The sequence below is a fragment of the Mugil cephalus genome, chromosome 6, assembly GCF_022458985.1.
Source record: "Mugil cephalus isolate CIBA_MC_2020 chromosome 6, CIBA_Mcephalus_1.1, whole genome shotgun sequence".
NCBI lineage: Eukaryota > Metazoa > Chordata > Actinopteri > Mugiliformes > Mugilidae > Mugil > Mugil cephalus.
In genome coordinates this window covers 20,075,507-20,100,652 of record NC_061775.1, presented here as the reverse complement: position 1 = coordinate 20,100,652, position 25,146 = coordinate 20,075,507, and the positions used below count along the sequence as shown (strand labels likewise).

The window sequence follows — 25,146 nt, the reverse complement described above, 5'->3', positions numbered from 1 at the left end:
CATCAGCAGATATTGTGGGAAACCAAACTAAAGTCAGTTTCAGGATACTGACGTACAGCAACAAATGTATTTGTAAATTAGGAATATGTAAATGTGATTTCTGCAAGGCAGGGTTGCTGGACATCGCTGGCGTATATATTTCAAATTAAACCAAACTAATTATGAGAATTTAATGTCGTGAAGCTTAAATTCAACTTGGTCGCCACTTTCTCTCTGAGGAAGTAGAGGCTCCGATATGCTTCATGTTCACGGTCTGAAAACTGCTTCACTTTTAGAAGCTCGTGACTTTACACGGAGCTGGTCAAGGTGGTACGGACAGAAGAAAACACTTAAAAGTCAGCGAAACTGGCCTAAATTTGCTTCCATGCACAGAGCCCTTCTTCGTACCAGGAGAATACTTTTGCGGAACGGAGCATGCAGGGGATTCAGTCGAATGCTTGTCCCATTTTTTAGTAATGAGGCCCATTACTATCTCTGTTCTGCACTCAGTCTGTGTCTGTCTGGCTCTCTCGTTCTTTGTCTCTTTCTTTAGCCTCTCTATCGCTCTCACACACACTCATAATCGCACAGCCAAGCCCGGTAATCTTTTTATTTTGGTTGATTGGACTGTATCTGTCTGCAGATTAGGGCTTACACCACTGTTCTCTCTCAGCTCTGAATGCACACACTCATGTGTTCTCACGCACACTTGTTCCCAGCCCATTCAATAGTACATTATTCTCCATAATGCATGTGTTTTTCTCCATTTTATGTTAATTCTATAGTTTATGTGTGATTTTACACACCCAGGTCCGTGGTTTATTTAATAGAAGAATATGCAAATTACATCCTTACTCATTAAATAAAGGTCTTCTAATGCCCATTAATCCAGTGGTGGTCCTGTAGAAATTCCAACATATTACCAAGCAAAAGCTTTTCTTTTTATATCAGCAATAAACCACAAATTCAAGACCATACTCCATTCTCAGATTTCCCATTTTGTTATTTTGAGTTTTGGCTCAATTGTATCTCCGTCTTTCCACCACTGACAAACCATCCTATTTCAGTTCTGGCTGCGTATTATTTATTAAATGTTATGATGCTGGTGCTGGTGTTTGTATCTGTGTGTGGGTAACTTACGACAGCCCCCGGCACGCTGCGGGCAGGCAGAGCTGAGGAGGGTGTGCACTGGCGATGTGTCACTTCCAAGTCATTATACATTTGTTCGTCTCAGCGCTGACTCAGTCAGTCGTCAGTCACCGCAAGTTCAAAGTTTGTCCGCGGGGGGAAGCTTCGGACAGAGTTGAAGAGGTTCATGGCGTCAGTTTGGAGGAAACGTTGTCGTGTAGCTCCACCTTGTGGATGGAAGTCACTTTCCCATCTCCTCAATATTTCCAGAAGTTCAGTCTTCTGTCTCACCTAAATAACACCAGGATAATACAGAACATTGGTTTGATGTGACTGTGACATTGTGAAGAAGGATGATTGAACTGTTTTTTTTATCTGTCCACTCATAAGTCTTCCATCTTCTTCCATAACCATAAATAACGTCACTGTAGCTTCCAAATATTTTTAGGGCAGCAAAGTAGATCTTGAGGGATTCCATGTATAAATCTTTTACATAGTAAATAGCTTAGAGGTCTCGGCCTTTACATCATAATCATTGTTATTGTCGCTCTTCACAGACTAGTCCAGCAGCTCATCTCCTGTCTGTCTGTCTGTCTGTCCATCCGTCTGTCCCTCTGTGTATAATCCGTGATGAGAATTTCCTGCGTGTATGTGGTTAGCATGCATGTTTGTGTTGTTGCTCGTGTATTCGTGCTTTCGGTTTTTGTCCAAATGTTTTTGTGACTGCGTGTGCGACCACAGGTGCTGGATCTGGCTTGCTTCTGTCTGACAGATGGACCTGCCATCTTGTTCTCCCCATGTGCATGTTCCATTCTCTCTCTCTCTCTCTCTCTCTCTCTCTCTCTCTGTCCTGTCTCTTTCTTTTTGTTTTCCCTTTTTTGCACACGCACCCACGCTCATGTTTCTATAATTGAAACGACTTCACATCGACATATTGCGTTCCCTAGCCCCTTAACCTTAATTCTCACCATCTCAAGTAAGTGTAATCGTAAACATCATTTTGATGTTTATCCTAAAAACAAGTCTTAACAGGTTTTAGCCCTCAAAAAGTAATGGGCCCCATATATACAAGGACCTATATACCAATATTCTGCAAAGAGTTTGCTCTTCACGTCACATGCGTAATTTTGATCTTCATATACTTTCATATCAGTTGTTAGGTAATGTCATTGACAGTTGCATCTTCTCTTCTCTCATCCATCCTCCACCTGTGCAGGGATCAGACATTAGCCGACCTTACCTGTAGTGTGTCACAGTGTGTGTGTTGCACCGTGTTGAGCTCTGTCTGTATATTGTAGGTAGAATCCCCCGAGGTTCCCTATGATGACGAGGCGTGGCCTCACCCAGAGGTGGAGAGGCTGAACGAAGTCCCAGCTCCGCCTTTCTCCTCCCTCTATTCGCAAAGCCACGCCTACTACCAGGTAATCCCGCTTCAGCGGCGATAGCATGCGTTCATACCGCCGTTCGTTTGTGTTCTGAGTTGTTTCCCGTCTCTGAAGTTCAGGTTACGTGAGCATGCAGTTTAATTTTTGCATGTTTTTATCTATTTTCTTTATTATTATTATTATTACACATTTGCCGATTTTCACATTCTTGCCACGTTGTTGTTGTCATCGTCGTCGCATTGGCCGAAATTCTGAGGTGTTCCATGTGGCACTTTGACATTTATAAAATATTAAAAATATAACCTTAATGGGACACTCTTCTGTTGGAGCGGAAGTGCCAGAGGTCTAAGCAGCAGATGGCAGGAGGAAAAGTGAAGGAAAAATAGCTCCAAACATGTTCATATTTTTAGAAAAAGGAGCCACAACCTGGAGGGGAGGCAGCAGGGAGGATGGAACAAGTTAAAAATCCTCTTTAAGAATTTAAGAAGCTCCACGGTTCAATTTAGAGGAAGAACATGAGCTTAAATAATGCAATTTACAATGATATATTCTTATAAAAGCTATACGTCGGACCTTTAAGAGACATGTTGTGAATATAATTAAACACAAATCTACCATAAATACTGCGCTATATTACTTTACTGGAAACACAACCAAAACACAGCTTTTTCTGTTAATGGTGTGATTGTTGACATGTGTATGTAATGTCACATTTTGAGTCTCATTGTACATGTGGTCGGAAATAAATGTGAGCGACACACTAAGAACAGACTTTTAAGGAATCAGTCTGTTTTTACTTATACACTGTGTAATTTAGTTTAATCTGTAATTTTAAGATGCTTTCAGAAATGTCTGTGCCACATCTTAATTGTGCTACATTCTTATTACTGAAAAATCAGGAAAAAGGAGGAAGAGAGTTAAGAAAAATCTAAAATTTAATATGCTCTGTTTACATGTAGTTACACGTTGTAAACTGCAGGTGGCAGCAGAGGCCAAAGATCTAAACAATGCCTCCACAAAATCAAAACTGAATTCATAGCACTGGTTACATACGCAGTGATTGAATGCTGAAGCTTCGCAGTTGGAATATCAGGACTTATTGTCATCAGCATTCACATAACTGCTACTGCATCAGTATAATTGGCCCTTCATAAAAACTCAGACACGATTTATATCTGCCACGGATGCTGAATGACCATAGTGGAGCCAACACACAAACAGTCAGACACACAAAGTCCAGTCGCAGACCGTAGCGGCTCGTAGTCATTAAGCTAATGCAGATAATTAGAAAGGAAGTAAAGGCAGAGAGGACCGTGGAGCGCCAAGCCATGGGATGGAGAGAGAATTACAGGCACACAGAGAGCTGGATGTTAATCAGCCTGTCAGTCATCCAGTTCACCCTTCCTTAAACAATCTCGACCCTCCTACTCAAACACTATTAGAAATTAAGAGCGAGTAAGACCTCTGCACAGAGCTCACTGCAATGTTGAGTGATGGTAACTTGAACATGTACAGACCACCCATACTATTTTTTTTTTAATGTCCATAAAACAACAGCATAGAACTGGTTGGACCTGACTGAGCAGCTTATAGTTATTTACACATGTAAAGCCGATACATCTGAGTCTCCGCATGCTGTCAGCTGATCAAGTTTCTGGACTTGTCACTCTGTTGTACTTTGTCTCTGCTGGTATTCAGCCTCGTAGCAGAGTGAAATTTCACCAACTGATAACTAAACCTGGCCAGGAAGGTTTATTTTACTGGTTGGTTGTACATCAAGGTCTGAAGCTTCCAAGGGGAAGTGGCCTGGAGGCATCACTGTGTCACTGACCAGCTCCTTTTAGTCATTGCTTTAATTCACCATCAGCCTTATATTGTTTGTATCATCTTTAAAAACTAAAAAGTGAAACAAACTGTACCGCACACTGGTCTTTTTAAAAAAAAAAAACATCCAACATATCCTGCTCTAGATAAAAGAATTTCCGTTTTGCCTTTTGGGATTCTCCTTTTTGCAAAATGATGCACTTTCTTGCTCTGTATGTTTGCAGCATATGCCTCTATATGCCAAGTATTTACCAGGGGAGCTTGACATAGCTCTTTAAAATTGCCCTTACCAGAAGGGATCTAATGGAAGAGCTGGGGAGGAGCCAAAACGGTTAGGAACTGCTGCAATAAACCACAGTATAGATCTGCATGGCGTCTACTTTACAGCGCTCCTGACTGCATCGGGGTCCCTTTACGGCTGTTGTCAATTAAAAAAGCAAATATTCATTACGGCTTTTATTGAGAGCCGTGTTACAGAGTAGCGAAGTCAGTGTGACAACATTATTAACTCTTCACAAACTTCTTCCCAGTTCTGGAAATTCTTCTATTTTCTTCTAGTTTAGTCTAGAGTCCACGTTTGATCATGTCCAGCGCACTGTTTTCTGGGTCACTGTGTTTACGGGGTCAGGCTGTCTAGAGCCTGCTGAGCTGGGACACAAAATAGGTTGTGGGTCAGTTTGCATTGGGCCCTCAGCCAGACGAGAGAAATAATTTGTAAACACAGCATTTGTATGTCGGCCTGTCCATCACTAGACCGGCCTACCTGTGGAGGACAGAAGGGCAAAGTTGGCTCTCTCAGCAGCCGGACATTAATCATGCATGATGTGTGCTTTTATTTAATTGGTTCTGAAATATTAATAGTGCTGGCATTCACTGGTTGACATTTGACTGGAGTGAGAGAGAGAGAGAGAGAGAGAGAGAGAAAGAGAGAGAGAAGGAAAAAGTGAAAGAGAGAGAGGCACATTAAGGGTCGTGTGCCGCTGAATTGTTGCTGTATCAGCTGACATGTCTGCGTATTGTGCCTTTTGTTATTGCGCCTTGCTGCAGACAGGCCGGTTGTAGAAGGTGGCTGATAGATGCTAATAATATGGCTCCGGTTGTAATTTATTTCAGCTACGTTATAGCTTTTTTTACTGAGCCCTGACACCGCAGACAGCGTGAGTGATGCGCTGCTCTATCCACTGTGATTGTGGGCTGCGTAAGAAGCTCAAGTTGTGTCAGTGTTGTGTTTTGTAACCTTCGTTACCCGCCGTTCGTGCATCCGTAGCATATGTTTGGAAGTAAATTTATGAAATCAACCTTTTATGTCACTTTTTGACCAACTATAAACATGCTGCGACATTTAATTAGCGATGTCAGACAAGTGAACAAGAAAACACAACTATCTAAATCCTTGCTACTGATTTTATAAGACTGCACACAGTGGTTCTTTGAGCTAAAAGCTAACCCTAGTGAGCTAAGATGCTTACACTGGCAATGCTAAAATGATAATGTAGCTAGCTGTAGGTAACCATTTTCTTTCAGCATATTAACATGCAGACAATGGTGAATTAGCAAATCTTCCGGGGACCATGAATTTCTACACCCAATAGCATATTCACTCTGGAGCCTGGACCACAGACTGAATACTGCTGGCGTGGCTAAAAATGCTTTTGATTGAATAACTCAATAGCTAGTACTGATTGGATTGGCTGCGCTGACAGTTACACACATTTTTGGCAGAGGTTTTGTTGAGTGCCCCTACATGAGCCAAACTGTCTGGGTTGCTCTAAGGAATGTCAAAATGTTAAAATGAGAATTTTGAATTAACTGTGTGATTCACAGAATATAGGATATCAACTCTGTAGTCCCGCTTGGTGTTATTGCAGCTTGACCAATCTGCAACTACCACATTAAAACTGTATTGAACCATAGTTAGGAAAGTAATTTGCAATGCAGGTGGATTTGCGACGGGTTTAAGGGGCTGAGCTACTTTGAAAATCTCACCCACCATATTTCTTTGACCTGCGGGCCCGGGGCCCTTCAGCAGGATAATAAAAAGCATAAGAAATCTCAGCGACGTCTTCTCAGATCTTGGGAAACAACACATTAGTCAGCCAGTACCAGGTGTATTTCAGGACTTGGAAAGCCGTTGCCATAGATACGGTTCCCAAGGAAACAGAAAGAAGCTGTGACAGGGGTCCTGCTCCACCTGTGGCTAATCCTTGGGGAGGCTCAGACAGCTGTGCAGGCTGGCTGCGCACCTCTGACATTAGTTCACGTCAGCTGTTGTGGCGAGGCAGTAATTACCTACACGGCTCGCCAGTGGCCCAGATGTGCTGGCTAACAGAGTGTCTGCTAAAGCCTCCAGGTCCTTGTGCCATGCTTGCCGGTGGAAGGCTGTGTGGATACTTGCTAGCCCAGTTCGTCTCCTCTCGGTTGGTTCCGAGCAACAGCCTGTTGTTTTTTCCATTTTGGAGTCGTGCTACGCGCCTCTATGCGTACATGTTTGCGTTTGTGTGTATTACTGAGAGAGGTGTGGGAGAGCCGGTTGCTGCAGTGTCTGGAAACAGCCTCGGGAGAAGATTTCTGTCTCTGTCTCTCTTGCACATGTAGAAACAACATCTAATGCACGCACTTAGAGACAAACACATTAGAAGCAAACCTGTCTGCACTGTGTTGCAGTGTAAATTGCTGTTACTAGGTAAAAGTGGGTGAATATCTCTTCTTTTTAAACGTTACCCCCCTTTTACACACACATGCATGCACACGCATACAGCTTAGCACACCTACACGCTCAACACTTATTTTGTCATCCGTCCAGCCCACATTTGCTTTGTTTTTCTATGACGTTCGGCTGCAACCTGCAACAGGCATCACTGTATATGTTTTGCGTGTGCATTTAGGTTTGGTGTGTGTGTGTGTGTGTGCGTGTGTTTGGAGTAATGGCTGGGAAGGTCTGTTATGCCATTGGCTGGCTGGAACCTGGAGGCGGGGCTTGTACCAGTAATGATATCTGACAGTGAGGGAGAATGAGAGAGGCATCGGGTTGCAGCTCCAATAAAAGACTGGAAAAGACAATTTGCTGAAAGACAGACAGAGCGAGAGATTGAGAGAAGGAGAGAAGGTGGGTGGGGGTTAGGTAGAAAAAAAAAGAGCCGGAGAAAAAGACTGAGTAATGTACTGTGAGTGAGAGAGAGGGAGAGAGAGAGAGACGAGAAGAGAGGGTGAGACTTGGAGCAACAACAGAGATGTAGGAGGGAGGGGAGGAGAAACAGAAGAGTTGCAGAATTATTCTTCCAACCATCCACCTACTTCAGATGCTCTCCTCCTCGCCTGCATCCTTCCACCTCCCTCCTTTCATCCGTCCAGCCACCCATCACTCCCTCCCTTCTTCCTTCCATATTTAATGGGAGCTCTCACAGTGACAGAGGGGAGACTGACTGGTCATCTCCTTGGATTCAGAGAGAAGGCGAAGGAGGGAGGGAGGGAGGAAGAAGGAGGTGGGGTGGTGGAAGACAGAGAGAAAGAGTGAACTCCCTTAAATAATCAATCCTCATATCCTGCCGTTGCGCGGCCCGCACTCCCCCTCACTCTGTCCTCTCGCTGAAGAGAGGCGGGAGAGGAGAAGAGGAGAGGAGAGGAGATTTTGGACTTCCAGAGATGTGGATGTTGGACATTTCTCCTGGGTAGAGAGAAGATGGGATGATGGACGAATGGATGGACAGCGGAAGCAGACGGGCTTCTGGATGGATTGACGTTTGGACAGATGCACAGAGACCCTGACGGACGGACTCATGCGCCAACTCTGAGAGGACTCTGTCTACCTGCCCTGCACTTTCTACCTCCTCCCCCAGCTCCTCCTCCTCCTCCTCCTCCTCCTCCTCCTTATCGTTCCATCTGCCAGCTGCTCTGTTGTTCATGAGGGAGCTGAAGAAGATAAAAGAGGAGAGATATTATTAAGAGAAAAATCAGGGAGGCGAAGATAAAAATATCAACAAACGCAGCATAATCTTCAGAAAGTGGTGACAGGAAAGTTGGACCGTGCGCTTGAAAGCAACACCCCGAGAGCCGGAGAGAAACTGGAGATGAAGCAGCGGAGGAGCGTTACAACATAAACTCGATCTTGTCCGTCTAAGGGGTCGAGTGGGCAGCAGAGACAATGAACTATATCTTTGGCAACAACACCCTGTACCCCCGCAGCGCGAGGGTGGGCGGGTCGTCCGGGGGTCAAGGGGCGGGGCTAGGGGTCAAACAGAAGCTGGGGCCTAAGCGGGGCTCCTCGGAGGAGCTGGCGCCTCCCCACACCTCCTCACCTTCCACCTCTTCTCCCGCCTCCTCCTCCCCGTCCACGTCCTCCTCCCGCTGGCAGCAGCTCCTTATGTTCTTCTCCAGGAGGAGTGCCTTCACCGACTGTATCAATGCTAGCCAGGTAACACACGTCACGGTCGCTGGATGTGTGTGTGTGTGAGCATTATGCCTGAGGGACGTTGGGGGAGTGTGGGACACATGTAACTTAACCTGAGCTTTTGTGTGTGCGTGTGTTTGTGTGTGTGTCCATTTGCAGGGCTGGTCATTACCTTAGCAAGCATTCTCTAGTTTCAGTTTCTTAGCCAAAATAGAGAGACAGTCAGGGGAAGCAGGCAGGGTTTTTTTTTTTTTTAAATGGAAGTTGAGACAGCTCTGTGTTTGAGATTTTTGATAATGTTGTCATGGAAATGAGCCCTGGCATAGTGTATGAGACCCAGAGAGCCGGTGTGTTGCCATGGCAAAGCCATCATTTAGCTGAGCAGACTCCACACTGAAATCAAAATCTTACCACAGAAAGGTGCGTTACTAAGCAGAGGAGAGCAGCATCACTGTCACCACATGTGTAATGGTCACGTCACAGCACTATGACAGATAGGAATACAGTGCGTCTATGAATAATATAGATCTAGGTTTCCCTGGAATAAAATGTGACAGTTTTTCCACATACATCTGTTGTACCTTGTCCTAAACATAGTCAGACATATGGAAACCAGACGTACTACAATTGGTCAGTTTGCACTTCTTAGTGTCTGAGGTTTTAATTTTCAGATGAAACAATTGTAAGGAAGTTCAAAAAAAGACTTCTCCTCATCTTCTCCTATTAAGTAACACAGATAGTCCGGTTTTGAAACGTCATTGTCCATCTACTGCTGCAGCTGTGATCCAGACGCTCATTTGTCTGCCTTTTGAGAATAAGTCTCTTTCGTTTTTCATCAGTTTATTTCATTTGTTTTGACACTGCGATAATCTCAAAATGAACATGCCAAATAAATTCATAAAGGTTAGTTGGATATACCAAATAAGGCATGTGCTCCAAGATCACATTAAGTCATATTAAGTGTGTGGCGTATAATGTTGTACAGTTAATTTCTACTGGTGGCCTAACAATGCTTAAACAAAAATATGAATATAACCCAGAATAGACAAAAAATTAATAATACCCTTATACCTGTACAGGAAATCATTTGCAAAGAAAAGCCTTTTAGAAACTGCAAGGAAATACTGAAAGTATAGAAAATAATTACCATTGGTAAGTGCACCAGAGTCACTCATCATGTGTTGGCATTTTTTTTTTCTATGTCCCGTCTTTTTGATGTCCAAGCCACCTTGATCATACGTAATTGCATTAAGGGGGCAAACACATCAAACCGACATCAAATAACTTCTGGCAACAAAGGGCGACTGTGACAAAGCCTTGTGTTGCCTTTATCTGGACTATAAAGTTGCACTTGAACCCACCACAAAGACAGCAGTAAAAATAGCTGGCACATGTGCTCTATTTATGCATAAAAGAAAGTAACTCTTCGCATCTACAAGTGTCACTAGTCTGTTGTCAGAATACCAAACTGGGAGATCTGGGCTGCGCTAGAAGGAGCTAGAAGGAGCTACAAATCATTCCACAGACCCGGTCCCCCCTGAATCATGCTGATCAGTTGGTCTACGTTTTCATTCATTCCAGATGATCGTGTGAAAGTTCAGATACGATGAAGATGAAAAACCCTCTTGGCTTCACCGTTTGCACTTTCATGACATATGTACCGAAACCTCTCTCACCTACGCGCTCCACCACTGACTCCACATTGACCAGAAACCCACAGACACAGGTCCAACCAGTGGCAATTGTACAGGACCCACCCCGAAAACAAAAATAGCGTAAAGGGTGTCAGTTGACTTGATGTGTCACTGCCCTTGTGTGTATTACAAAAGTTGTCAGATACCGACCGTTTTTCAATCAACTCACACAATTCACGTAATTCCACGTCCACTTTGATTGTGCATTAAACTGTGCGTCATCTGTTTTCATTCAGCGTCTTGCTTATTAATATTACATGTCTATATTTAGGATGCTGTGCCTTGCACTTAGCATCTCTTTGAAAAGACGAGTTCTCTCTGAGGAGATTCTGACCTGCACCATTGGCCCATTAGGAAACTGCTGCTGTGAGATTATGTGATTGGCCATTAGTGGCTTCAACCCCACCCCGTCATGCTGATACTGTGTATCATGCATAAATAAAGCATCAGCTAAATTTATGCTTAAGCCTCAGGCCACAACAGTTTTTGAAATGATTTGGTTATGGTCTTGCGTGCTGATGTTGTACTTGTGATTGTGTTTGTGCCCATTTCCCCACGAGACACTTCTGACTAACAGGTCAAACACACTGTTCAAGGAAGATAAGTATAGTTTTGCATGTACTAATACATGTAATATTAGCTGACACGTTTGTCTTATTTCAGCATGTATGTCTCGGAGATTTATCACCTAAATTCAAAGAATCAACATTTCTCTTTATCTTTATTGTTGACAGCACGATTAGTCGTTCTTAATTTGCGTTACAGTCTCACATATGTTGGATTGGAGATTGCATGCAATGTCTCCCTTGAATCCGAACCTGCATTATCGATCAGAAACTCCTCAGTGAACGGGGCGCCGGTCGCCGCTCCATCCTGCACCACTTTTGCTGTTGCCTCCAGATTTACAGCTCAGCCCTTGGAAAAAGTTAACCCACCCCCTCGCAGTAATCGCATTGGTCTGTGTTTTCCCAAGGTGTTGCCATTTTCCTGTCTAAGGCACTTACTGCATGACTGATAGGCCATTAAAACTAAACACACAAACACAGACACTCACGCACACAAACAGCAGTTGGCTTTGTTGGTGGGAGAACAGGCTATTTTTTGATGGAAGAGCTTTGGATCGGCCGTTACGAGTCTCCTAGCACAAACCATAACCACGCCACAACACATTTCAGGCTGTGTCTGCTTCTCTGTGTTTGTGTGCGTTGGCCTGCAAGTGTCCAGGGTTGTGGATAGATTAGATTTTTGTGGTTGAGCTGGACACCTGGAAGTTATTCCACAAACATATTCATTATTTTTAAATCAAATTAACAGTACCCTTTCACAAAACTGCTCAGAACAAAGCGGCGTGACATTTAGAGGCCTGGAATACACATCTTTATGTCTAGCATTTTACTTTAAATTGGCACGATTTGACTCTCTCTGTTCTCTCTCTTCAAGTAATTTTGTCACCATAGCAAGTACACCAAGTATTTATCACGTCTGTATCTTACATCTCACGTCCTCACCTGAGTTTAGTAATCTCAATAATCAAAGATAAATGGTTAACCCTACTCGTTAACAGTGTTTTTGTTGTCAATACAAACCGTGATCCAGTCCGCCCACCCTCTCCTCTGTATAATTGATGAGTGGTAAAGCAGAGGTATGAAAGTCATTCTGGCTCTTCAGAAAGCGCCTTGAAAGCCTTAAAGAGGTGTTTAGTGGTCACAGGAAATGGGTGTGGAGAGGGATGGAGCGAGAGAGAGAGAGTGAGACACACACACACACATCAAAGGAGAGAATTGGTGACCGATCAGGACTGTGAATGAAATCTGATCCTGTCAGCTCACATACACAGCCAACATGAGGAGCATACATCAAGTCAGTTGTCAAGGCAGTGACAATTTTTGGATGGGTATGGATGTTTGGATGGCTATCAGATGTTTCAGCCGATGAATTATGAACACCAGATGCATTAAGTGCTCGTAAGTGCCAGATGCATTAATGCCGCTAAGACTCGAGTCTTACTACTCAAGTGTTCCGTGTCTCAGATGTTCCTCCTCGGCATCAGGAAAAGTTACAAAGCGTTTAAATTGGAGTTAAATTCCATCACAACAGATGTCACTAGTATCCCAAACTGTAAAACAGTGGCCACATGTGTATTTTCTGCCATAGACTGTATAAATATGGAGAATATGTCCCCACTTTCTTGCATTGGCCAAACTGATGTTGTTTTTCCCAGGGACACAGTTGGCACCATATTACAAAAGCCAGAGTTTGCACATTATGCTTTGCTCTACCACCACCAGTCACAAGGAAATGTTGGATTATACAGTGCACTTATTTGTTTATTTATTATAACTCTCACGGCCCTGCAAGACTACATAGGGTGGTTGGCACGGCAACTGGTAGTCACCATTATTACTAAAAAGAAACTTATACAAAAAAACCTTAATACTTGAAGGTGCATCTGCATTATATTAATTACCTGAAATGACAGAAACCGTCCTTGGGCCAAATTAAGATCTTAGTGTCTTAATTTGGCCCAAGTCCCATACTGCAGCCAGTCACTGGCTGGAGCTCTACTAGCTTTAGCATCACTTTTGAAGAGCAGTTCTGTTGTCCATCTTTATACTCCATTTGTATACTCTATTCTGCTAATAATCAAAGTAAAAAAATACCTCATGTATTGCACAGGGGTTATGTAGCCTGTTAAACGTCCATTTAATGTTGTCATTTAAGTTAGGAAAACTAATTCTATGGCTACTGGACTTGTGGAGTTTCTTGAACCACTCATCCAAGTAGCTTCTTCACTTGGAAAGTATCGGTGGTGAGTTGGGGTTTAAATAGGTGTTTTGGGTGTTACTCTCCAGAGCAGCAGGACCATTTTGTGGATCCCAAAAAAATCAGATGTTTGGGGTTTGGGGCATTTAAACATGTCCTTAGAAAGCTGGAATCTCTAAATAAATAAATACATTGCAAATTTACATTCACATTTTGCTGGAATGAAGTCTGGAAATTGTTTAAATTTAGTTTAAAATGAAAAAGATGGGGATGGGGACTCCACGTCATTAACACTTAAATGTTTCTCAGTTTGTACATTAGTACAACATACTCTCCCCAACACACTCCCCAGTCCTGTAGAGAGTGCCTCATTATCCTCCTCCTGCCCTAGGAAACTTTCCACTCTGCCCGTGCCTCATGGGACACCAGTTAGCATGTGTAGGCTTCTCTGTTTTTGTTTTTTTTTTTCATTTCAGATCTGCTATTCCAATTATGCCACCTTAACATGATGGCACCACATTGGTCGGCTGGGCAGTAAATTTCCTTGTTAGGTGCAAGGTTTGTCAGATACTGTACCCGTTTACGCTCGTACCCAAACTGAAACTTCACCACAGTTTAAATCCCAATATTTAAGTGGGCACTGTGTGATAAACTGAAGTTTAGCAATCTCATCTGAAACAAAAACCACAAATTCAGAAATCATAAAAACTCATCTTGATGCTGCACAGAAGTGCCACGAGTGTGCTGCGCTCACGTCACACGGGAATGAATATTGGAGCAACTGGAAGGTTAAAAGCAGTGACATGGAAATATTAACGCGTTCAGACTTGTTTGAAACCCTCAAGGCGCTGTGACTGGCGTGTGCCTTCTGCTTCGGTTAATTCTGATCAGCCGTTACTTGACACTGTACAGTAGACAGAAGAGTGGAATTTATTTATCTCGCCAAAGCTTATTGTTCTCATAAATGAATTAACCAATCCCTACATTTGAAACAAGAGGCTGCGCTCTATGACAGTAAGTTATGAAAATTATGGAGGTGATGTCATCAGTGGGTGAAACTAATGCAAATGTTTACAATCTGGACCATCGTTGCCCCTGGTAACCTACAAGCTCCGCATCAGATGCTGGCGTACACCGCGGGTGGCACCGGCTGCTGTCGTGGTGATACAGCCATGGTTATTGTCATGCTGAACCTGTCTGTGTGTGTGTGTCTGTTTATCTGTGTGTGTGTGTGTGTGTGTGTGTGTGTGTGTGTGTGTGTGTGTGTGTGTGTGTGTGTGTGTGTGTGTGTGTGTGTGTGTGTGTGTAAGAGAGAAAGTTAAAGGCAATGAAAAAGAGTACATGAGTGTGTGTGTGTGTGTGTATAAACTTAACAGTCCTGATACACACTGGTTTGCTCTGTCACTCACTGGCGCACGCACACACTGCGTTGTAGCAGTGCGCTCGATTTGTGATGCTCGAGAGTGTGTGAGGTGTTGCGTCACCTTCTGTGTGTGGGATGAAGCCTGCATATCTGCTCCCTCTCCCACACACACACGTCTCCACGAAGACACACACACACTCTCTCCTCCCTCTCCGTCCGTCTCCTACCTCCAGCCTGTTCTCCGTCTATGCTGATATGATCAGCACAGATTAACTGACCACGAGCAATCACTTAATATGACCACTAACTAATGAGGCTGAACACAACGTAATGACATCTACAGTACATCCATCCTGGTGTGATTACGGGGGGGAGGGGGGCTTGACCTGTGCACTGTCGCCGCATGGGAACTTCATTACAAGGTATAAAGTGATGATAATGATGATGGGGGTCAAAAGCTTTGCGTTGTCTCTTTGGATAGTCGGGTTTCTGCGTTACAGCAGCAGTGCGTGGTTGAATGATGTCACCAGACAGAGTGATATTAGTGTCTTTGTCACACGGTCACACATCCATGAACCACCACAAGTAACAGGCTCATGAGTGTACGGTACGAGGCCCAGATTTAAATCGGAAAAGCTTTTGTTTCACGAGTTAACAGAAGCCTTTACCTGTAAGTGCTGAAACCTGCCAGGCTTAGGCCCTTGACAGCTATGACAAGTTACGCCACTCCTTTGTGATCAAATATTTCTTTGATACAGCGAGTATAAATGCTTTATCAGTATATATATATAAATTGTAGTCTTTTCTGCATTCATCTTTATTTGTATGAGTTATACCTGAAACTATTTCTCATTAATGTTTACATCATGACCACATTACTGATACCAGTGTAGGTCTCTCTTGTGACTCATCAGGGAATGGAGATGGGTCTTCTGAGGGTGTCCTGTGGTGTCTGGCAACAAGATGTTATTAGTGGGGGCCTGTGGGTCCTTTGGGTTGAGGGGAGGGGCCTCTGTGGATCGGGCTCGTTTCAGGGCATCCCACAGATACTTGATTAGTTTGGGATCTAGTGAATTTGGAGGCCAGGTCAACACCTTGTTCTGGTTTTTGTGTTTGTTTGTTTTTTTGGTTGGAGTGTCATTGCTGTGGGGTGTGGGTGCCTGGTCTAGATGGGTGCTAAGTCCACATGAATGCCAGGTCCCAGCATAACACTGGATTATCACAAGATAGGTAAAGGTATTCACTTGTCCTGTGAGTGGTTTTAATGTTGTGGCTGATTGGTGTATTTTGACATACATTTTTTTGAACTGAATGTTAACGTCTTAGACACTTAAATGCAGTTATTTATATTATTTTTATTGCACCAATAGGATTTCTCAAGACCCTTACCAGAACCCAGAGACGCCAGAGCAAGCGCTAAGGTGAGAGTGGCAAGGAAAAAGCCCCTGTTCACAGGAAGACACATTGAGCGGACGCCCTTAAGCTCATATAGGGCACTCATCTGCTTCAAGCTGGCCGGTTAGATAGACAGAAACAGCAGAGGGAGGTGGAACAGAAGAGAACGGAGGAGGAGAACAGAGCAGCAGATGCACGCAGATAAATTCGCACAGTATGTACACACAGTACATCCACCAGTGTTCTGAGCAGCATTCTGCTCGTGTTATGACATGTAAACAAGCTAACATTAGCGAAGCATTGCTTAAACCATCAATTGAACACTGCAAGTACTGTCAATGATGTCATTCCTGCTTGCAGTTTTAACATATAATTTATATATTTATATATAGGAGGCATTAGATATCTACTGAAAATGTTTATACCGTATAATTAATGTAGAAGATAATCAGGAGATAAACGGAGGCTCTTCCTTGGGTTTGAAAAACACAGCCATGGAGGAGGAATGCTCATTAGCATGAGTTTTATAACCTGTACAGTTTTAAATCACTCTTTCTACTTTGTCACAGTAATGGTTGCAGCTCCTTAATCTCTGCCAGCGTTAGGCGGGCAGCGGCACCTCCTGTTATTTAAAACAGTTTGTAATTAAGTCATGGAGGAAGAGCTCGGCGGTCTGGCATCCACGGCAGACATGCAGACAGAGGGAAACAAAGAAGCGGAGGGCGATCTGTAACAGACACTGAGGCTGTTCCCTTAACAGAGGTAGCGGTTCACTCTGAAGCCTGGGCTCACAACGAGACACAAGCCAGACTAGCTAACACGGTACAAGCTAGGGTTTCACCAGAAAGAGCATAGTTTGGAGAGAGGGGAAGCGCTGTGGCGAAAGTGAGCCTCTCAGATACAGTTGAACTTTGTGTGTTAGCCTGAGGAAGGGATCCAGAAGTAGGACGACTTCTATCCAGGAATAATAAGCAATGCTATTTAATCAAAGTCCACTATTATGGAAAAAGCAATTCCAGCAGAAATCAATTCTTTCAATCAAGTTGTGTTACACTTATTTATAGAGTAATATAAATAAGTGTTAAGTGTGAGTGTTAAACAAAAATAAAGATTACCCCAGCTGGCCACTTAATGTGCAGCATTTCTGCTCAGATCAGAAAAGATAAGACAAGGCCCTGAGGAATCTCACTGGATGGACTAAAATATTATTAATAAAGACTGTAAAACTCATAGATAGTGTGCATCGCCAATGGTTGCCCATATATTATGCCTTTAGGGGGAGGCTGACTTTAAATTAGGCTTTCCACATTCGGTATCAGGGAGAAGTGCTCAAATTAAAGTCAGTTCTAGTCTGCGGCTTGTAGATGTTATGTGGGTGGCAGAGTTGCCTTGCACTCTTATGCAGCTGGACAGACTGGCATGTTATTGGCTTCTCTTCCGTATTTCTTTTGGCAGTTACTGCGGATATAATGTACAGTATTGTCCCATATTTGTTAAACGTCCTGTATGGATCCTGAAAAATAAGATCTTGCAAAATTCCCTTGATTTAAGCTAAATCGAACCTGAAAAGTTTATTTTTAACCCTAGTGTAGAACATTAGTTCGGTTTCTGGTAAAGGAAGCAAACTAAGAAAGTAGACAGTCACCGATTAGTGCAAGAAAAGTCCCTAACCCCATTAAATTACTCATTATGGTTTTGAAGTCAAGCCTAAAACTATTTATTGTTACACTATGAATTAGCCTAGCACAGTTATTGTTAATAATTGCGCTCTGTTTCAGACCAGCAAAAAAATGAATAAATAAATAAAAATGAATAAATAAAATAAATAAATCCCTGTTCCAATCACCTCCGTCTCTGTAAATGAATACAGATTTATTCTGCCATGTTGTGTGTGGCTGCTGGTGTGATATATGTTAATGAAGAGCTCAGGCTGCAACCTCACATGTCTGATCAACCAGTAAATCCACAGAGATCGCAGCTCTGCTCTGAAGTCTTTTCATATGCTTCACAATCAGACGCTGTCAGTGTGCAGCTATTTGGTTCACCACAGTCAGAGAGACATAGGAAAAGTAGAATCAATTGTTTAGTGTTACCAGTAGAACCATTTTAAATGCTAATAGATCTTGTTGTTGGAGTTGGATAATAATTGCACTTCACAGATTCCCTCTATCGTGCGTCATAGTGTGTAATTATTTGCAATGGAGTGGATTGCTGTGCGCTTGCATGCATGCCACTCTTTTTAGCTCCTGTAAGAGACTATTGGACTTTGATTTGAGATGCTCTGCGACACTATCTATGTGTAACAGAGCACAAGCTGACAATCGGTGCCAATAATCTCAGACTGTTTCATCAAATAACTCGGTAACGATGAAGGAGAAGTACAGCTGAGCACCATCAATACACTGTATGTCGTGAGTGCACTGTATGTGGCCCAGCCGTCCGTGGAGTCTGAGGCCCCCTGCTGGTGGCAGCCACCATCGCAATTTGGTCTCCTGCAGGAAATAATGCTAATTGATTTTTATTTCACGGAAGTCTTTCAGCTAAATTGCTAAGCCCCTGGCCAAGATGTTATTTCCGAATCGCTTTCCTTATTGAACGCTCAGTCCTCGCTGATGAACATATGTTTCTTTTTTTTTTTCTAACGAGAAAAAGGGTCGTCTGCATTTGATACTGCGAGCCTTTTCATCAGAATAAAAATGTGTGCTCGTGTTCCCGAGACTAATTTATATCCATTATACTAATTACGTGAAATAGGAGAGGTTTTATATCCAGACAATGAGGATGTTTTTTTCCCCCTGAATAGTCAGGTTCGTCTGACCCAGAACATAAAATGAGAAACTATTTTACAGAGATGACAATGTGACACTTCATAGGCCCAATGTGTTTCTTATTAAACAGTGTGTATGAATAGAAAACTAAGTATTTGTATATTGTAATTATATCATCTAATCACAGGAAGAAAGCGGCTGATGTGACTGGAGTACTTGCAGCCTAACCCCTCGGGTCTAGCTTTCTGCAGCCATTCTCACATCCTTGTTTCTCTCTCTCGTTGTCACCCCTCCACCCCACCAGTGCATTTTCATTTCCTACCAGCCTCCACCTCTTCCTACCCCACCCCTCAAAGCACTATATTAGTGCCGGCTTCATTTAGCGCTGGCGATGCTAACAGCCTATTCTCCTTGCTCATCCTCTCCCTGACTGAGCGGCTGGCCTGCAGCGTTAGTAGTACTTTACACGGGCGACGCACAAACACACGCGTACATAGCCGCTAACGCAGTGAGACGCTGTTAACATTCTTCTCTCTCAGCCACATTCTCCCCTCATCTCTTTGTGCTCTCCACATGGGTGCTGCTTTTTAATGCGCCTCGTCCGTCTGCGTGCCCCTCTTCCTCTTATCGGCCCGGTTTGGGGCGAGCTGTGGCATATATTAGCTGACATTATAAAGGCACAGACCTCGTAGCTATTGCCAGATAGGTGTGTGTGTGCGTTTGTGTGTGTGTGTGTGTGTGTGTGTGTGTGTGTGTGTGTGTGTGTGCATCTACAACAATGAAAGCTTCTGTTTGCTAAATACCAACTGTAGGCATTCAGACACTAGAGTGTTCTTAAACTGATGTTAGTTGTCTTGTAAAAGTAAAAGTAAAAGACTTATTAATGGATAAAATGATTGATTTGCGTACTCACGTGCACGGCAAACGCAAGTATGAAAACGTTGACTTACAAAGGACGTCACAGTTAACAAAATCACGTTAAATGTTCTCCTGAGAGGTCTTTAAACCCACGCAGGTGTTGGATTTATGTGGTATAATTTGTCCCGCCTTCACAGGTGCAGGAAAGCTAACAAGATAATGTTAGTGCTGTGTAATCACCTGTGTAGGGGTAATGCCTGTGCTTACAAAGATGTACACGCGATGTGCATACATATTTAGAAATGCATACAATTAGCGTTTCCAGCCACAACATTTCAGATCAAAAGAGCAAACACAGTAAAATGTGTCCCATAGTAAAGTATATACCTGGAGTCTTGCCTCTGTGTGTGTGTATGTGTGTGTTTTCAACTGGAAGCACATAATAAGTGAGCGCATGAAGAGCTGCTCACACACATCGAGACATGCTCTTCCAGGGAAGTAGGCCAGCGCACTCACAAACACTGTATCGCAGCTGACCCTGCCCGCCTTGTGATGCTTCAAGAGAACAAGACAAAGGTTGATGGAAGCGACTGCCCTCCACCAATCACTGCTCTCCCTCGGCTGTACACACACACACACACACACGCACCCTGTGACTGAGCTCTGAGCGCCGTATCACTGTCCCCGGTCGCCTATTGATTAGTCATGCCTGGCTGCTATCATGTGCAGGAGTCCAGGAAAGACCCTAATTGGCCAGTCTGGGAAAGAGAGAGACAGAGAGTTGTAGAGAGAGCGAGGGAGAGGAAGCAGGCGCTGAGACCAGCGTAGAGGGAGAGTGAAAGATTTGTGCCTAGAGATGTGGCCTAATCGCAGTTTATCATGACAGAAAGACAAAACCAGACAAGAAGGAAGACCAGGACATGTGGACTTTTTCTGGCTGGATGGAAAAATGGAATCTTAAATGAAAAGAGTTCAGTTCCTGTTTTACTACTTCTACTTTTTGGGATATATAAACTGAACGGTGTATCTGCTGAAAGCCGGCGTGTTCAGTAACGCAGGTGGATAATTTTAGCCACTCAGAGTGACTGACCACTGGAGTGGGGCGTAATCGCGGAGTGAGGAATGGTAATCCTCCTTTGGAGTGCGTGGACCGAGTCATCCTCTACAGCAACAAACTAAGACGAAAGGTTTGACCAGTCCAACTTGTTCCGCTCCTTCTTTTTGGGACTCACCCTTTATGTTCACGCTGACCCTGTGACACTGAGAGATGACAAGGGGGTCAGTATACACCTGACGGCAGAAAACAGAGAAGTGGAGTATTAAGTATCGCTCTAAAGGTGGATGATTTTCTTTCGGGGACATGGTCCACACGGGAAAAGAAAACACAATCATTGCCTTCAAACGAGGGATTGTTTTGCAAATTTGTCAAGTGAGTTTTACATCCTGAGACACATTAATATACAAGAGAATAGGGCTGCAACTTTATTCTGGACGCAGAGGAGGATTGGCTGCTCTTGAGCGGCGTGACCTACATTATTCAGACACGAGTGATTCCGAGGAGCTACTGTCTTTTGTCGTCCATGTAAAGAAGAGAGAGATAAAAAAAAAAATGACCATGTATTTCCACAGCCATGAGTTTTGTTGTAGCCCCAAGAAGCCCAGCAGCGGTTCCACCAAAGGTAAATCCGGCAAGGGGAAAGCCAAGTCAGGGAAGAGCCACTCTCATTCCAAGCAGAATCAGAATTTGTTGCAAATACAGACGGCAAATCACCAGCCATCACCGCTTCACTCACCAAAGCACCACCAACGTTCACCGAAGCGCGGCTGCCCATCGCAGAAACATCTGCTTCCATCTCCCTCCCCCAGCTACTACCACATAGCGCCGCCATCTCCAAGTCATCAGCTCGCTCCGCCGTCACCAGCTTACCACCTGGCTCCACCGTCACCGAATCACCTGCTGCACTCGCCGAGCCACCAGCAGCTTCACCTGTCGCCCAGTCACCACCAGCTTCACCTATCTCCGAGCCACCACCAGCTTCACCTGTCACCTAGCCATCATCAGCTGCAGCATCATTCTCAAAACCAGCAACAGTATCACCCCCCGGCCTCGCCCGGTCACCTGCTTTCCTCGCGCTCAACTCATCAGCTCTGCCACCAGCAGCGGCTCCACTCACCCAGTCACCACTCGCTGTTCCAGCAGTACCAGCACCACCACCACCACAACTACTCTCCTCCTCCCCCTCTTCCTCACGCGTCCCAGTCGCTGTCCATCCACCCTTTTCACTCTCCGCAGCTCCCCCTGTGCTCGGAGCTGGGGGGTTATGGGTGGAGCACGCTGCCTAACAACCTTGCCACCAGGGGCTCTAAGGGGAAATTTCCCAACCTGAGAGACAGCGTGAAGAAAAGTCCCACAAAGAGCAAAGGGAAAGCTGCGGCCCGGCCGTGGCCCAATGACACATATATATGGACGACACACTCGATAGAAGCGCCCCCACACGCGCCGCACATACACCACTTTCCACAGATACAGGCCCATATTCAGGTAGGTTGTAGGACACTGATAGTTTAACAAATAACTCCAATTACTCCATGTTACAGAATAAAAAATGCATCTTTGGTCTTCATTATGCATACCTATTTTAACATATAGTGCAGGTATGCATGAGATTATATGCATTTTTTTGCAGAAATTTGTAATCCACACACAGTTTTCATATCCTTTCTTTGATTGACTAGAAGAGTATAGGCGAGGATTTACAGTAAGGAGTAAGCGCCCCCATACAAACTGTACCTGTTGAGAACCAGGATATAAGTGGCTTTATTTGAGGTAATATAGCATTTGATGAATGCGAATGCAGTGGCAATGCTTGCTGAGGACAAAGACAGCTTTTAAACCCACACAACTTCAGTATTGACCCTGCAGTGGATTGGGTCGCCTGTAATACAAGCTGCAGTAGTGGAGAAAATGAGACAGAGACACTGGGGGTTAATTGAGGGTCCATAAAGCTGAAAACTATAAACGTTCTGATGTTCTCAATCAGTCTCCATCAAACCCGAGCAAAGTCCAAGTCTTGCACTCACATCCAGCCAAAGTGGTGATGACGTGTTAGAAGTATAAGGTCACTACGGTAAGGTTGCAATTATCTCTGCTAAACTGCCCTTTAAGTGAAGCAGCTCCAAGTGCTCCACTGATGTTTTCCACTCAGAGCTGCACTCTGAGCCGCCAACTGAATTGCGCTGTGTTCATATCTTGTGCAGGGCGTGACTTTCTCTTGTTCTCTGAGGGAGGCTGAAAGGGATTCGGAAATAAACACAAAACAGATTAGGGATAAATGAGATGTTTACTGAAATAGCTCATCCCCAAAAATAAAGCCTGCAGTGGTTAGGACAACGCTGAGTGAGGATAATAGGAGGGTTAGAGCGCTGATGGTCAATGATATAATCAAAACAACATAAGCATCCATGTGTAACGGGACTTGCATAAACTGCACAATAGTATGCTAAGAAAAATGATAAAACACGGCTTCTTCCTGTTATTCGCTAGTGTAACAAGGTTGTTACTGTACATCTGCTGCGGCCACAGTAATCAGATGTAGCAGGTAGCGATAGCGTGATTATCGTGATTATCATGGCCGTTCTGATGTGATTACAGTCACGCTCCATCTGATTAACTCGTTAGTCCAATGGAGTTTAGTTGCACATTAGGAAGACGGAGCGCGCCGTGATGTTGAGAGGAGATAATGTTATGAATGTGTGCATCCGTCTCCACTTCTCTAAACAGGCTCCTCTGTGCTGTCAGTGAAATCAGTGGTAGAGCAGCAAGTGTCTTCTGAAATAAGCCTTCAAACACTGGAGCTGTTATCATGCAGCACTTGTAATCCTGACTGTTTCAGTTGCTTACTTTCCGTGCTTTGTACGTGTTGTATATACTGAATGATTATTTAACTAACTGCAGCTGTGCATCATTAAGACTCTGCGTTTCGGTTTATTGGATCACAATTCGGCTAATTGATAATTATTATGTGCATGATGTGGGATGCAAAACAGAGCACCCCACGGTAATTTCCCAAAACCTCCAAAAGCCCAGATCCAGTAGCATGACAGCGATGAACTACAGGGCTAAGTCACTTGTTTGGATAGCAGCTGGTGTAACAGCGATTATGTAACGACTGACAATCACTCGCACAGAGCCACAAAACGCTATCTGGATATGGATGTTGCGCATTTGAGTATGAGTGCTCGTCTGTTTGTATTTTTACGCTCGTCCTTTTGGCCTTTTCATGTAACACAGCCCTCTCCACACATGTCGATATGATCACCTGCTGACGGACCAACTGGATTTCTCATTTTGTGAATGGCACACACACACACAGCTACACGTTGTACAGTGCGGTTACAGTGGTGAGAGAGTCAGATAAGGCCAATGGACTGGTAAGTGTAGGGTATTAAAGTACAAGCAGGCTGTTGTCTGGTGTTAACAGCTTACATCAGCATCGGTTGAGGTGACTCTGCATCTTTCGATAATAACCGTTCAGTAAATGTGTGACGTTTAGCAGTCGTTGCATAATGCAGCCTTCCTAGTATTGTGTAGGTCTCCCTTGTGCCTAAAAAAACAGTTGTGACTCATCATAGGATGGACATGGGCCTTCTGAGGGTGTCCCCTGGTGTCTGGCATTAGACCTTTGTTAGTGGGGGCCTTTGAGTCGTATGGGTTGAGGGGAGGCGCCTCTGTGGATCAGGCTGCATTCTGCTGAGGATGACTATTGCCATCAAGGAGTGTGCTATGCTTGGGTGCTACGTATCTAAGTAACATCCACACGAATGCCAGGTCCAAAAGTTTCCCAGCAGAATATTGAATTATCACAAAATGGTCAACGACATTTACTTCTCCTGTCAGTGGTTTTAATGTTGTGGCTGTTAGATGCATACGAAGACATGAATATATAATATCATATGATCTATGTGTGTGTTTGAGTTATGATACAGGATGTTATAGTCAACACTAAAACTAGGGTACACGTGAAAAAAAACATCTTAATTAACTTAATTAACTAAACATTTTGTGTTTGTTTTTTATTTGATTCAATCTGTCAGCCATGCAGAGGCGTTGATGTCATGCGTATTTTGTGACGTATGATGAAAAATACTACACGATAAAATAATATTAACTAAATCCCAAAGGGATACAGTAAATGCATCCTGTGTTTTTTTTAGAAAAAAACATTCTAATACAAATCCAAAAATAAACCTAATGTGTCTTTTCTTTATTGATTTCAATAATCATGGTTTATTGTAAGGCTACGCCTTCTAATGCGTTGCTCATTCAGTACATTTTGAAGGGTTTTATCCCATCAGTAATAAAAGGCCCAGAGTCCATTGGGAAATGATCTGCGGTGTTTTCCTGTGACTCAGCTCGAGAGATGCTCAAACCCGCTAAGTTGAAGGGCTCCTTTCCTGCACAGGCCGCCTCTGCATAAAAGCGAACACCATTCAAATGCAGTGCTGCAAAGTGGGGGAAAAAAAAAAACTCTTTGTGATAATAATCTCTTTTTCTTCTCTTCATTCACATCATTACACACTCAAAGTTGGTAACAGCTGCACC

General features: G+C 43.8%; 1 protein-coding gene across 6 annotated transcripts in view; it reads left to right on the top strand.

Moving 5' to 3' along the window:
• LOC125009066 (discs large homolog 1-like protein) overlaps positions 1–25,146 on the top strand; it is a 101,210-nt gene that overhangs the window by 27,002 nt on the left and 49,062 nt on the right. For 2 of the 6 annotated variants that reach the window (XM_047586613.1, XM_047586612.1), the window contains exon 3: positions 2,406–2,528. The exons of 3 other annotated variants lie outside the window; for them this stretch is intronic. In XM_047586613.1, the coding sequence (XP_047442569.1) occupies positions 2,406–2,528 (123 nt within the window). Of the gene's footprint in view, positions 1–2,405; positions 2,529–7,166; positions 8,728–25,146 lie in introns of those variants that run through there. One more of the 6 variants, XM_047586615.1, reaches the window with a different exon arrangement.